Source organism: Entelurus aequoreus, linkage group LG27 (assembly GCF_033978785.1).
Source record: "Entelurus aequoreus isolate RoL-2023_Sb linkage group LG27, RoL_Eaeq_v1.1, whole genome shotgun sequence".
Classification (NCBI taxonomy): Eukaryota; Metazoa; Chordata; class Actinopteri; order Syngnathiformes; family Syngnathidae; genus Entelurus; species Entelurus aequoreus.
The window spans coordinates 12,449,280-12,463,366 of NC_084757.1; the positions used below are offsets into that span (position 1 = coordinate 12,449,280).

General features: G+C 41.9%; 1 protein-coding gene across 1 annotated transcript in view; it reads right to left on the minus strand.

Annotated features, from left to right (window-relative positions):
* Positions 1–443: 443 nt before the first annotated feature.
* Positions 444–14,087, minus strand: part of LOC133644119 (phospholipid phosphatase 3-like) — a 46,039-nt gene continuing 32,395 nt past the window's right edge. Inside the window, exon 6 of the mRNA XM_062038441.1 lies at positions 444–1,860. Coding sequence (XP_061894425.1) covers positions 1,732–1,860 — 129 coding nt within the window. The 3' untranslated portion in view covers positions 444–1,731. The remainder of the gene's footprint in view (positions 1,861–14,087) is intronic.

The window sequence follows — 14,087 nt, forward strand, 5'->3', positions numbered from 1 at the left end:
GGTTTATTTCGTACATATGTAGCATCATCTACAAAGATACAAAAATTTGCTATTTTGATATCCAGTGTACACATTTAGAACAGCTGTTTCTTTCAGTCAAAAATTTTTAGGTTCATTTTTACACTTAGCAAACTCATCCCACGGGCCGGATAAAACCTGTTCACGGGCCTGATCCGGCCCTCGGGCCATACGTTTGACACCCCTGATATAGAGTGTATTTCTTTAAAGTTAAGACTAGTTTAAAGTTATCTTCATTGAAAAGTACAGTGCTTTTCCTTCAAAAATAAGGACATTTCAATGTGACCCCAAACTTTTGAACGGTAGTGTACATCGCGCCAAAATCTGTAGAAGAAGTTCAAGATCTTGAATAAATAGATGATCTTTGCTTTGGAGCATTCACACAATAATCTTGGACAAATACTTCAAAGCCAATGACAGTTCTTGATGAGCTTTTTATTTCAAAGCACACGTAGTAGAGCTAAGTACACTTTTGCAGAACAAACAACAGCATTTGCCACTATTTATTTCTTCCATACAAAAAAAACACACCAGACAATACAAAAATACTAATATGGACTGTAATAAAATGGGGTGCGTAGTACAAACTTTACTATGACAATCTACATTTGTCGACTCAGCTAAATACAAAAAGTCTTGTCGGCTGATTGCGTTCCAAGCAGCACTTGGTAGAGAACACAGGTCTGTAATCATAGTGGATATATATAAACATGTACACGGTTACTTTTTTTTTTTTAGTGATCTATACATTATTTATACATATATATATATATATATAAAAACAAGATATCATGTCTTTGAAAAGTGATCGGACGGACTGTACGATGAAGATGTGCAACAATGTGACGACCGAAACTGGAGTTGTGACAATTAGAAGGAACATTATCGATCCACAGTTTTTTTTAGAACCACAACTTTTTTTTTTTTTTTTTACACAGGGTTTGTTTTTGGACACACGCAAAAACGTTTGACAGCGCACAACGCTCACACACCTGTACACACTTATTCACAACAACAACATCAACAACACCCGCCCCCCGTCATTGGGTTGCGTTGAAGCCTCTCCCCGCCAGCAGGGGGAGTCCCAATCATCCCCACACCATGTGGCAGTATGACCTCGCCCGGCCTTTTCAGAGAGGGGTGTGGCACGGCCACGCCCCCCCCCTTAAATAAGCCACGCCCACCCACCTCAAATTCAATGCAACATCCCCGGTTTGGGCTGCACTGAGCGCGCTCCGTGGACAGCCTGAAGGGCTGACGTCAGGAAAAAGTTGGGAGTTTTCACCCAGGAGGCGCGCCAGGCAGCGAGTGGTGAACTTCCAAACAAACAAACAAACAAACAAACAAACAAACAGTGCTTTAAATTACATTTTGCTGCAGTCAAATCCTTCCTGCCGCACAGGAAGTTGTTGCTCCTCCAAGGCCACGGAGACTTCAGCGAGTAAACATCGCTAGAATTTCTTCATTTTCTTTAATACGTGTTTTTTTTTTTTTTAATGACCTCCTTCAAGCTCCGCCTGTCGGTTTCCTCGTTATAAATCGCTTTCGGATTGCCGTTGATTAGTCGTTAACGTAACGCGGGCGGAAGTCCCGATCCGCAGTAGGGATGAGAGGAAAAGGTGGGAGGGGCCGCTACATTCTACTGTCCAATGGGAGGAAAGCAGCGCCCGGATTGGCCGCCCTGTCGCGGGGGAGGAGGAGGAAGGGGCCGCCTCACACCATGTTGTGGTGGTTGTTCCTCTCGATGATGTCAGAGGAGGGCAGCAGCTCCTTCTTAATGGGCGACGGAGGGGGCGTGGCCGGCTTGACCCTGGGCTTGAACAGGTCGGACACATAGAACACCTGAAGAAGAGAGGAAGATGATGAGAATTGAAAATGCAAGACTAAACCCAATCCTAACCCTAAACTTAACCCGAGACTAGGGTTGTACGGTACACCGGTATTAGTATAGTACCGTGATACTAATGAATCATATTCGGTACTATACCGCCTCTAAAAAGTACTGGTCCAACATCCCCCCCGAACCCGCGTTGTCGTCACGTCGTGTCATTGCTGGTTCACGAGCAGAGGAGCATGTTCGGCAGCGCACAATCACGGAGTACTTACAAGCAGACACAGCGTGTAGACGGAAAAGGGAGAACGGACGCATTTTTGGCTTAAAAACTAAAGATAAAGTTGAAGTTATAACACTGAAATGCCCTCAGGAAGAGGGGCTTTAAAACATGGCTAGCTAGCTAGCGGCTAATGTTTTTGTTAATAAATAAAATAAAATTTAATGGCAGCAACATGTTGCAAAAAAGTTGGCACAGGGGTATTTTTACCACTGTTACATGGCCTTTCCTTTTAACAACACTCAGTAATGGGCATTTTTACCACTGTGTTACATGGCCTTTCCTTTTAACAGCACTCAGTAACAGGGGCATTTTTACCAATGTGTTACATGGCCTTTCCTTTTAACAACACTCAGTAACAGGGGCATTTTTACCACTGTGTTACATGGCCTTTCCTTTTAACAACACTCAGTAACAGGGGCATTTTTACCGCTGTGTTACGTGGCCTTTCCTTTTAACAACACTCAGTAACAGGGGCATTTCTACCACTGTGTTACATGGCCTTTCCTTTTAACAACACTCAGTAACAGGGGCATTTCTACCACTGTGTTACATGGCCTTTCCTTTTAACAACACTCAGTAACAGGGGCATTTTTACCACTGTGTTACATGCCCTTTCCTTTTAACAAAACTCAGTAACAGGGGCATTTCTACCACTGTGTTACATGGCCTTTCCTTTTAACAAAACTCAGTAACAGGGGAATTTTTACCACTGTGTTACATGGCCTTTCCTTTTAACAACACTCAGTAACAGGGGCATTTCTACCACTGTGTTACATGGCCTTTCCTTTTAACAGCACTCAGTAACAGGGGCATTTCTACCACTGTGTTACATGCCCTTTCCTTTTAACAAAACTCAGTAACAGGGGCCTTTTTACCACTGTGTTACATGGCCTTTCCTTTTAACAACACTCAGTAACAGGGGCATTTCTACCACTGTGTTACATGGCCTTTCCTTTTAACAACACTCAGTAAACGTTTGAGAACGGAGGAGAGCAATTTTTGAAGCTTTTCAGGTGGAATTCTTCCTCATTCTTGCTTGATGTACAGCTTAAGTTGTTCAACAGTCCGGGGGTCTCCGTTGTGGTATTTTAGGAAGTATTGCGGAAAGAGACTATTCTAGATTGTACCTAATGTCATGACTGGTTTTTATCGATTATTGACTCTTTTATTGATTATGGGACAAGCAGTAGAAAATGGATGGATGGTACTTTTTCGTCACTTATTGTTTCTTTGGCACACTAATGTGTATATTATAGGCCATTGGTTCTTTGTTTTCTTTTCTCTTCTCTTATTATCGCCTGTAAAATGGTGGAGTGCCATCTCCGGGTTGGGGAGGAGATCTTGCCCCAAATGGAGTTCACGAGTGAGGGAAGAGTAGATCGTGATATCGACAGGCGGATCGGTGCGGCGTATTCAGTAATGCGGACGCTGTATCGATCCGTTGTGGTGAAGAAGGAGCTGAGCCGGAAGGCAAAGCTCTCAATTTACCGGTCGATCTACGTTCCCATCCTCACCTATGGTCATGAACTTTGGGTTATGACCGAAAGGACAAGATCACGGGTACAAGCGGCCGAAATGAGTTTCCTCCGCCGGGTGGCGGGGCTCTCCCTTAGAGATAGGGTGAGGAGCTCTGCCATCCGGGGGGAGCTCAAAGTAAAGCCGCTACTCCTCCACATGGAGAGGAGCCAGATGAGGTGGTTCGGGCATCTGCTCAGGATGCCACCCGAACGCCTCCCTAGGGAGGTGTTTAGGGCACGCCCGACAGGTAGGAGGCCACGGGGAAGACCCAGGACACGTTGGGAAGACTATGTCTCCCGGCTGGCCTGGGAACGCCTCGGAATTCCCCGGGAGGAGCTGGACGAAGTGGCTGGGGAGAGGGAAGTCTGGGCTTCCCTGCTTAGGCTGCTGCCCCCGCGACCCGACCTAGGATAAGCGAAAGGTAGATGGATGGATGGATGGACGGACTATTTTATTGTTTATGGGCTTTCTGCTCCGCCGTTCCCAGTCTGTGGAACGCTCTCCCTGACCACCTGAGGGCACCACAGACTGTGGATGCTTTTAAAAAAGGCTTTAAAACCCTTCTTTAAAAAAAAAAAAAAAAGCCTTTTTTTTTAGATATATGCATACTAGTTCTAGCTATTAGGCTGTTGTAGTTTTTATTTGTATGCATTTTTATTATCTTTTTTTTTTTTTTTAATACCCTGTAGCACTTTGAGGTTGTTTACTCAATGTAAAGTGCTTTTTACAAATAAAATATATTATTATTTATTATTATTACAAGCAGTAGAAGATGGATGGATGGTACTTTTTCGTCACTTATTGTTTGTCTTTGGTAGACTAATATGTATATTATAGGCCATTGGTTCTTTGTTTTATTTTTGCTCGATTATATATATTTTTATATTGCTCTTTTTATCTTTGGTATGAGCATTATTATGTAAACTCAAAGTTAGTTTTGTTTTGTTCTTTGTTTTTGTTATTTTTGTATTACAACATTTTATTATTGATCATGTTGTACTGAATTGTAATCTTTTGTTTTGTGATTGTGTGATGTTTTTTGCCTGGACCCCAGGAAGAATAGTCTCCACTGCGGTGTAGACTAATGGGTATTATTATCCTTAAACTAAACTAAACCCCCAAAACCCAAATCCGACAAAATCTGTTATCTTCCCAAGGGAGTGTTGCTGAAAGTGTCAAAGTCAAAGTTCCATCCCAAATTGAACACCCGTGCGAGGGCCAGCAGGTGACTAATCCCTGGAACCGTTTCAGGGCAGCACACCCGAACGTGAAACGCGATGCAGTCTGGCGAATTCCCCCGAGAACTCGGTCGGAAGACGGAAGAATGGCGGAGAAGAAATCTCTTCCTGACATCTCTGATGACATCAGACAGGAAATGAGGCAGGAAGTGTAGAAAGTAAAAGCCCCTAACTCAACTTCTCTGTCATTGCCCTATTAGTCAAAGTTCCCACTCAGCACATCATGACCTTCAAGGGCGACCTTTGCTAGGCGGGTGACATCATCACGCTCTTTAAAGGGCGTCTTTGTGCAGGCTGATTGGCGTGCATCGTGACAATGTCCATGACTGAATTAAATCTCGCCCTCCTTCCGAGACGTCATGGGAAGCCGTGGGGAGAGCGTTTTCCCATCGGAGGCAGCTGTGTCGCCCAAACGCCGCGACCTTCCGCCCCCCTGAACTCGTCACGCCGATGAACTTCCTGCGCATGGTGTAGGCTTCTCAAATAAGAGTCGCCAGACTATGCACTACTTGCCTCGACTCGCGTGTCCTTCACCACGCGTGGAAATGTCAGCGCCGCCACATAAAAGACGCTGAGTCATGCAGGAAGTGAATGCAGCAACACTTAGTCACCAGCGAGGCTTTATCGAGCGATGCACTCTCACTTTGTTAATATTTGGATTTGAAGGACTCATGTGATGACACGCATGACAAAAATGTCCCCCAAAGAATTAGCAGTCAATTATTTACCTTTGCAAACATATTAAACCGGAAGCGTAACCACATAAACATTAATGTTAGTTCTTTGAAGTAGAGAGGCTTTTACGATGCTTTCAAGACAGCTGGGAAGTCGGAAATATCCAACTTCAATCGTACGTACAAAGAATTCCATTCGAATGTAAAATAAATGAATAAACATGGCTGACAACCACAACAATGCCACAATATTGACACAAATTAAACTGTATTTTTTATTTTTTTTACCTTTAACAAAAGTCGGAAAAAGACAGGTCGTCTTGTATTCAGGGGGCTAGACAGGATTTAGATGGTCTGACCTCAAATAATTCCATTTGAACATGCGGGAAACAAAAAACAACGCCGACATTAAAGAAGTCTGGAAGTATGTTATAGGTAAAACACATGAACTGATGACGATGTTGACCTAAATTTAAGACTGAAATTATATAATTAAGTCTGAAAAAGACAGGTTGTCTTATAGTCGGAGTCTAGAGAGGAATTTTACATGCAAACCAACAGGCCAACCCAATAAGCTACTACCATATTGACCCAGGTATAATCGTAGAAAAAACTCTGAAAAATACATGTCGTCTTATATTCTGTGTTTAAGGAGGACTTACACATGGTAATTAACATGTTAGCCGATCTTAAATAGTTCTATTTGAACATACGGGAAACAAAAAACATAGCTAACGACCACACTTAGCCACTACCGTATTGAACCGAATATGGGACAACCTTTTTTTTCCCGTAGAGAACATACCGAAAAATACAGGTTGTCTTATATTCCTGGTCCGGAGAGGATTCGTACATGCAAACCAACACGATAAGCTACTACCTTATTGACCTAGGTAGAAGACAAATTTTCACCGTAGAGAAATGTCCTATATTCCATGTATCGAGAGGACTTACACAGGGCCGATCTCAAATAATTCTATTTGAACATACGGAAAACAAACATCATAGCTAACGACCACACTAAGTTGCTACCGTATGGAACCAAATATAAGTTGGCAATTTTTCCCAATAGAAAATAGTCTGAAAAAGACAGGCTGTCTTATACCTGTGGTCTGGAAAGGATGAATACATTCAAAAAAACAGGGGTCCGACCCAATAAGCTACTACCATATTGACCCAGGTATAATCGTCGAAAAAAGTCTGAAAAATACATGTCGTCTTATATTCGGTGTCTAAAGAGGACTTACACATGGTAATTAACATGTGGGCCGATCTTAAATAGTTCTATTTGAACATACGGGAAACAAAAAACATAGCTAACGACCACACTTAGCCACTACCGTATTGAACCGAATGTGGGACAACCTTTTTTTTCCCGTAGAGAACATACCGAAAAATACAGGTTGTCTTATATTCCTGGTCCGGAGAGGATTCGTACATGCAAACCAACACGATAAGCTACTACCTTATTGACCTAGGTAGAAGACACATTTTCACCGTAGAGAAATGTCCTATATTCCATGTATCGAGAGGACTTACACAGGGCCGATCTCAAATAATTCTATTTGAACATACGGAAAACAAACAACATAGCTAACGACCACACTAAGTTGCTACCGTATGGAACCAAATATAAGACGGCAATTTTTCCCAATAGAAAATAGTCTGAAAAAGACAGGCTGTCTTATACCTGTGGTCTGGAAAGGATGAATACATTAAAAAAAACAGGGGTCCGACCCAATAAACTACTACCATATTGACCCAGGTATAATCGTAGAAAAAAGTCTGAAAAATACATGTCGTCTTATATTCTGTGTCTAAAGAGGACTTACACATGATAATTAACATGTGGGCCGATCTTAAATAGTTCTATTTGAACATACGGGAAACAAAAAACATAGCTAACGACCACACTTAGCCACTACCGTATTGAACCGAATATAAGACAACCTTTTTTCCCCGTAGAGAAAAGTCTGAAAAAGACAGGTTGTCTTATATTCCTGGTCCGGAGAGGATTCGTACATGCAAACCAACAGGGTTCCTAACCTCGAAGAGTTGCAGTTGAACATAGACAAAAAACATGAACCGATGACGACGATGACCTGAATATAAGACTGTATTTATTCCCTAGAAAAAAGTCTGAGAGGGACATGTTGTCTTATAGCCGTAGCTTAGAGAGGATTTATACATGCAAACCAACAGGTGTCTGACACGATAAACTACTACCGTATTGACCCAGGTATAAGACAAATTTTAACCGTAGAGAAATGTTGTCTTATATTCTGTGTCTCACAGGGAAACCAACATGTGGACCGATCACAAATAATTATATTTGAACATACGGAAAACAAACACCATAGCTAACGACCACACTAAGCTGCTACCGTATGGACTCAAATATAAGACGGCAATTTTTCCCCGTAGAAAATAGTCTGAAAAAGACAGGCTGTCTTATACTCGTGGTCTAGAGAGGATGAATACATTCAAACCAACAGGGGTCCGACCCAATAAGCTACTACCGTATTGACCCAGGTATAATCGTAGAAAAAAGTCTGAAAAATACATATTGTCTTATATTCTGTGTGTAAAGAGGACTTACACATGGTAATTAACATGTGGGCCGATCTTAAATAGTTAAATAGAAACAAAAAACATAGCTAACGACCACACTTCGCTACTACCCTTTCGAACCGAATATAAGACAACCTTTTTTTCCCCGTAGAGAAAAGTCTGAAAAAGACAGGTTGTCTTATATTCCTGGTCCGGAGAGGATTCGTACATGCAAACCAACAGGGTTCCTAACCTCGAAGAGTTGCAGTTGAACATAGACAAAAAACATGAACCGATGACTTGAATATAAGACTGTATTTATTCCCTAGAAAAAAGTCTGAGAGGGACATGTTGTCTTATAGCCGGAGTCTAGAGAGGAATTTTGTATGCAAACCAACACGATAAGCTACTACCGTATTGACTGAGGTGTACGACTCCCTTTTTAACACTACTGCTGCAGTGACACACTGTTGTGTGCCACATATCTTTAAATACCAGCGCCCCTCCCCCGCGGCCATGGCTGACCCGTCTGGTCTGGACGGCGGCGACAATGAACTCTGAGAGAACACCCCCGGCAGCTTTCGCCCCGACAGCTGCTTCCTGCTGGATGTGCTCCTCTTGACCTTTCCCCCCGCACCGCCTGTTGAAAAAGTGGGTCGGGCCGGCGTCTGATACGCGGGCGCACTTCCTGTTTTGGGTTTTCCCTGCCATGCCGCGTTTGATCGATCGTTAGGTAAATGAAGCGGGTCGCCCTTGAACGCATCACAACATAACGTGTTGCCACTCCCTGTCTATTTTTCAGTTTTATTTTGAAGGCGTACTAAAAAGGTAAATGGAGTGACAGACTCAACATGAAGTCACATGACGATTAGTCTGGAAAGTATTCGTTCAGGAGGACACTTTTTCTGTGATCACACACCTGTAGCTCATTCAAACTAACCACAGAATAATTGCTTGTTTTATTTTGGTGACTCTTGAACACAGTAAGTGAACAACATAATGTGTTGCCACTTCTTGTCTATTTTTTCGTTTTTATTTTGAAGGCGGATTAAAAAGGTAAATGTGGCCTGGGAATGACGATGATGATGATTACCGTATTTTTCGGAGTATAAGTCGCTCCGGAGTATAAGTCGCTCCGGAGTATAAGTCGCTCCGGAGTATAAGTCGCACCGGCCGAAAATGCATAATAAAGAAGGAAAAAAACATATATAAGTCGCACTGGAGTATAAGTCGCATTTTTGGGGGAAATTTATTTGATAAAACCCAACACCAAGAATAGACATTTGAAAGGCAATTTAAAATTAAAGCTGCAAGCAGCGATGGACGGGACCGACTTTGACGGCACATAAAATCCAACCCGGAGCAGTAATTAAAACCCTTTCATCAACTTTTAATCAGAAGGGTTCAATCTCTCTCCTGTGCTAATTTGAAGCCGACACGACAAACGCGCTCAGAGGAGATAATGTTTGAAAAAAGGTGACCGGTTTTTACAAAACTTATGTTTTGAACGGGGAATTGCAAACTTCCTGTTAAATTTTTGCTGGGGGTTGTCAGTGAATGAAATTTAGGTCTAAGTGAGACCTACATAGAGGTTTTTGTTTCATGTCTCTACGACATTCCTACTGGAAGTTACAGGCAGTTTTGTCTGTGTTTTCTTCCTAGGAGCAGATTTGTCTGTGTTTTCCTCCTAGGGGGCGCTAGAGCGCAATTTAGAGTTTTGGGGTTTGGTTTTTTATCAGATCGCAATTTTTGCCAGTCCTGATGTGTGTGTCCAGTTTGATGAGTTTTGAAGCATGTTAAGGGGGTCAAATTATAGCTCATAAGGCAAAAGTGACTGTTTTTACAACACTTTTGTTTTGAAGGGGGAATTGCACATTTTCTGTTGATTTTTGCTGAAGGATGTCAGTGTATGAAATCTAGGTCTAAGTGAGACCTACATAGAGGTTTTAGTTTCATGTCTCTACGACATTCCTACTGGAAGTTACAGGCAGTTGTGTCTGTGTTTTCTTCCTAGGGGGCGCTAGAGCGCAATTTTGAGTTTTGGGGCTAAGTTTTTTGATTAGATCGCAATTTTCGCCAGTCCTGATGTGTGTGTCAAATATGGTGAGTTTTGAAGATGTTAAGGGGGTCAAATTACAGCTCAAAGAGGCGGCGGTATAATAATAATAAAACCTTACAAATACAATAGGATTCTCTGTCCCAAATGAACATTCGGTCCCTAATAAATAAAGAATAGTGAACAACAGGCTGAATAAGTGTACGTTATTTATATGAGGCATAAATAACCAACTGAGAACGTGCCTGGTATGTTAACGTAACATATTATGATAAGAGTCATTCAAATAACTATAACATATAGAACATGCTATACGTTTACCAAACAATCTGTCACTCCTAATCGCTAAATCCCATGAAATCTTATACGTCTAGTCTCTTACGTGAATGAGCTAAATAATATTATTTGATATTTTACGGTAATGTGTTCATAATTTCACACATAAGTCGCTCCTGAGTATAAGTCGCACCCCCGGCCAAACTATGAAAAAAACTACGACTTATAGTCCGAAAAATACGGTAGTCTGGAAGGTATCTATCCATCCAGGAGGACACTTTTTCCATAATCACACACCTCATTCAAACTAACCACGGAATAATTGCTTGTTTTATTTTGGTGACTCTTCAACACAGGAAGTGAACAAACTATCCATAATTGCTGGTGTAGGATTAAATATTGCACTGCTTCTCGTTATGATAAAACGTCGAGGGTACCTGCAAGATGCTAGCATGTTTGCCAAAGCGTTACGATCACAATCAATAGGGGGTGCCAAAATGTCATTAACGAGTGTCCGTGTTAGTATTATTACCTTACAATGGCGTTCTTTTTGTTTTGTTTCACTTTCACAAATTCCTCAGTAAATTCACCAAAACGTCACCGTGGAGTTATTGAGTCTGTTCAGCTAATTGGAGAGCTACTTTCCGCAGCTGGTGGGTCCGTGACGATGACTTCTGTTTTTTTTGATCTGCCGTTTTACTGCCCTGTTACAGACACTGTTTGGAAACAATTAAAGTAAATGAAGCGCCGGACGGCGACGCGGGTCGCTCTTGAACGCATCGCAACATAATGTGTTGCTACTCCCTGTCTATTTTTTTATTTTGAAGGCAGACTAAAAAGGTAAATGTGGCCTGGAGTGACAGACTCAACATGAAGTCACATGACGATTAGTCTGGAAAGTGTCCGTTCAGGAGGACACTTTTTTCCGTAATCGCACACCTGTAGCTCATTCAAACTAATGACGGAATAATTGCTTGTTTGATTTTGGTGACTCTTCAACACAGGAAGTGAACAACATAATGTGTTGCCACTCCCTGTCTATTTTTCGGTTTTATTTTGAAGGCGGATTAAAAAGGTAAATGTGGCCTGGGTATGACGATGATGATGATTAGTCTGGAAAGCATCCATCCATCCAGGAGGACACTTTTTCCATAATCACACACCTCATTCAAACTAACCACGGAATAATTGCTTGTTTTATTTTGGTGACTCTTCAACACAGGAAGTGAACAAACTATCCATAATTGCTGGTGTAGGATTAAATATTGCACTGCTTCTCGTTATGATAAAACGTCGAGGATACCTGCAACATGCTAGCATGTTTGCCAAAGCGTTTCGATCACAACCAATAGGGGGTGCCAAAATGTCATTAAAGCGTTTACGAGTGTCCGTGTTAGTATTATTACCTTACAATGGCGTTCTTTTTGTTTTGTTTCACTTTCACAAATTCCTCAGTAAATTCACCAAAACGTCACCGTGGAGTTATTGAGTCTGTTCAGCTGATTGGAGAGCTACTTTCCGCAGCTGGTGGGTCCGTGACGATGACTTCTGTTTTGTTTGATCTGCCGTTTTACTGCCCTGTTACAGACACTGTTTGGAAACAATTAAAGTAAATGAAGCGCCGGACGGCAACGCGGGTCGCTCTTGAACGCATCGCAACATAATGTGTTGCTACTCCCTGTCTATTTTTTTATTTTGAAGGCAGACTAAAAAGGTAAATGTGGCCTGGAGTGACAGACTCAACATGAAGTCACATGACGATTAGTCTGGAAAGTGTCCGTTCAGGAGGACACTTTTTTCCGTAATCGCACACCTGTAGCTCATTCAAACTAATGACGGAATAATTGCTTGTTTGATTTTGGTGACTCTTCAACACAGGAAGTGAACAACATAATGTGTTGCCACTCCCTGTCTATTTTTCGGTTTTATTTTGAAGGCGGATTAAAAAGGTAAATGTGGCCTGGGTATGACGATGATGATGATTAGTCTGGAAAGCATCCATCCATCCAGGAGGACACTTTTTCCATAATCACACACCTCATTCAAACTAACCACGGAATAATTGCTTGTTTTATTTTGGTGACTCTTCAACACAGGAAGTGAACAAACTATCCATAATTGCTGGTGTGGGATTAAATATTGCACTGCTTCTCGTTATGATAAAACGTCGAGGATACCTGCAACATGCTAGCATGTTTGCCAAAGCGTTTCGATCACAACCAATAGGGGGTGCCAAAATGTCATTAAAGCGTTTACGAGTGTCCGTGTTAGTATTATTACCTTACAATGGCGTTCTTTTTGTTTTGTTTCACTTTCACAAATTCCTCAGTAAATTCACCAAAACGTCACCGTGGAGTTATTGAGTCTGTTCAGCTGATTGGAGAGCTACTTTCCGCAGCTGGTGGGTCCGTGACGATGACTTCTGTTTTGTTTGATCGGCCGTTTTACTGCCCTGTTACAGACACTGTTTGGAAACAATTAAAGTAAATGAAGCGCCGGACGGCGACGCGGGTCGCTCTTGAACGCATCGCAACATAATGTGTTGCTACTCCCTGTCTATTTTTTTATTTTGAAGGCAGACTAAAAAGGTAAATGTGGCCTGGAGTGACAGACTCAACATGAAGTCACATGACGATTAGTCTGGAAAGTGTCCGTTCAGGAGGACACTTTTTTCCGTAATCGCACACCTGTAGCTCATTCAAACTAATGACGGAATAATTGCTTGTTTGATTTTGGTGACTCTTCAACACAGGAAGTGAACAACATAATGTGTTGCCACTCCCTGTCTATTTTTCGGTTTTATTTTGAAGGCGGATTAAAAAGGTAAATGTGGCCTGGGTATGACGATGATGATGATTAGTCTGGAAAGCATCCATCCATCCAGGAGGACACTTTTTCCATAATCACACACCTCATTCAAACTAACCACGGAATAATTGCTCGTTTTATTTTGGTGACTCTTTAACACAGGAAGTGAACAAACTATCCGTAATTGCTGGTGTGGGATTAAATATTGCACTGCTTCTCGTTATGATAAAACGTCGAGGATACCTGTAACATGCTAGCATGTTTGCCTGAGCGTTTCGATCACAACCAATAGGGGGTGCCAAAATGTCATTAAAGCGTTTACGAGTGTCCGTGTTAGTATTATTACCTTACAATGGCGTTCTTTTTGTTTTGTTTCAGTTTCACAAATTCCTCAGTAAATTCACCAAAACGTCACCGTGGAGTTATTGAGTCTATTCAGCTGATTGGAGAGCTACTTTCCGCAGCTGGTGGGTCTGTGACGATGACTTCTGTTTTGTTTGATCAGCCGTTTTACTGCCCTGTTACAGACACTGTTTGGAAACAATTAAAGTAAATGAAACGCCGGATGGCGACACGGGTCACTCTTGAACGCATCACAACATAATGTGTTGCCACTCCCTGTCTATTTTTCGGTTTTATTTTGAAGGCGTTTGAAGGCGGATTAAAAAGGTAAATGTGGCCTGGGAATGACTATGATGATGATTAGTCTGGAAAGTATCCATCCATCCAGGAGGACACTGTTTCCATAATCACACACTTCATTCAAAACTAACCACGGAATAATTGCTTGTTTTATTTTGGTGACTCTTCAACACAGGAAGTGAACAAACTATCC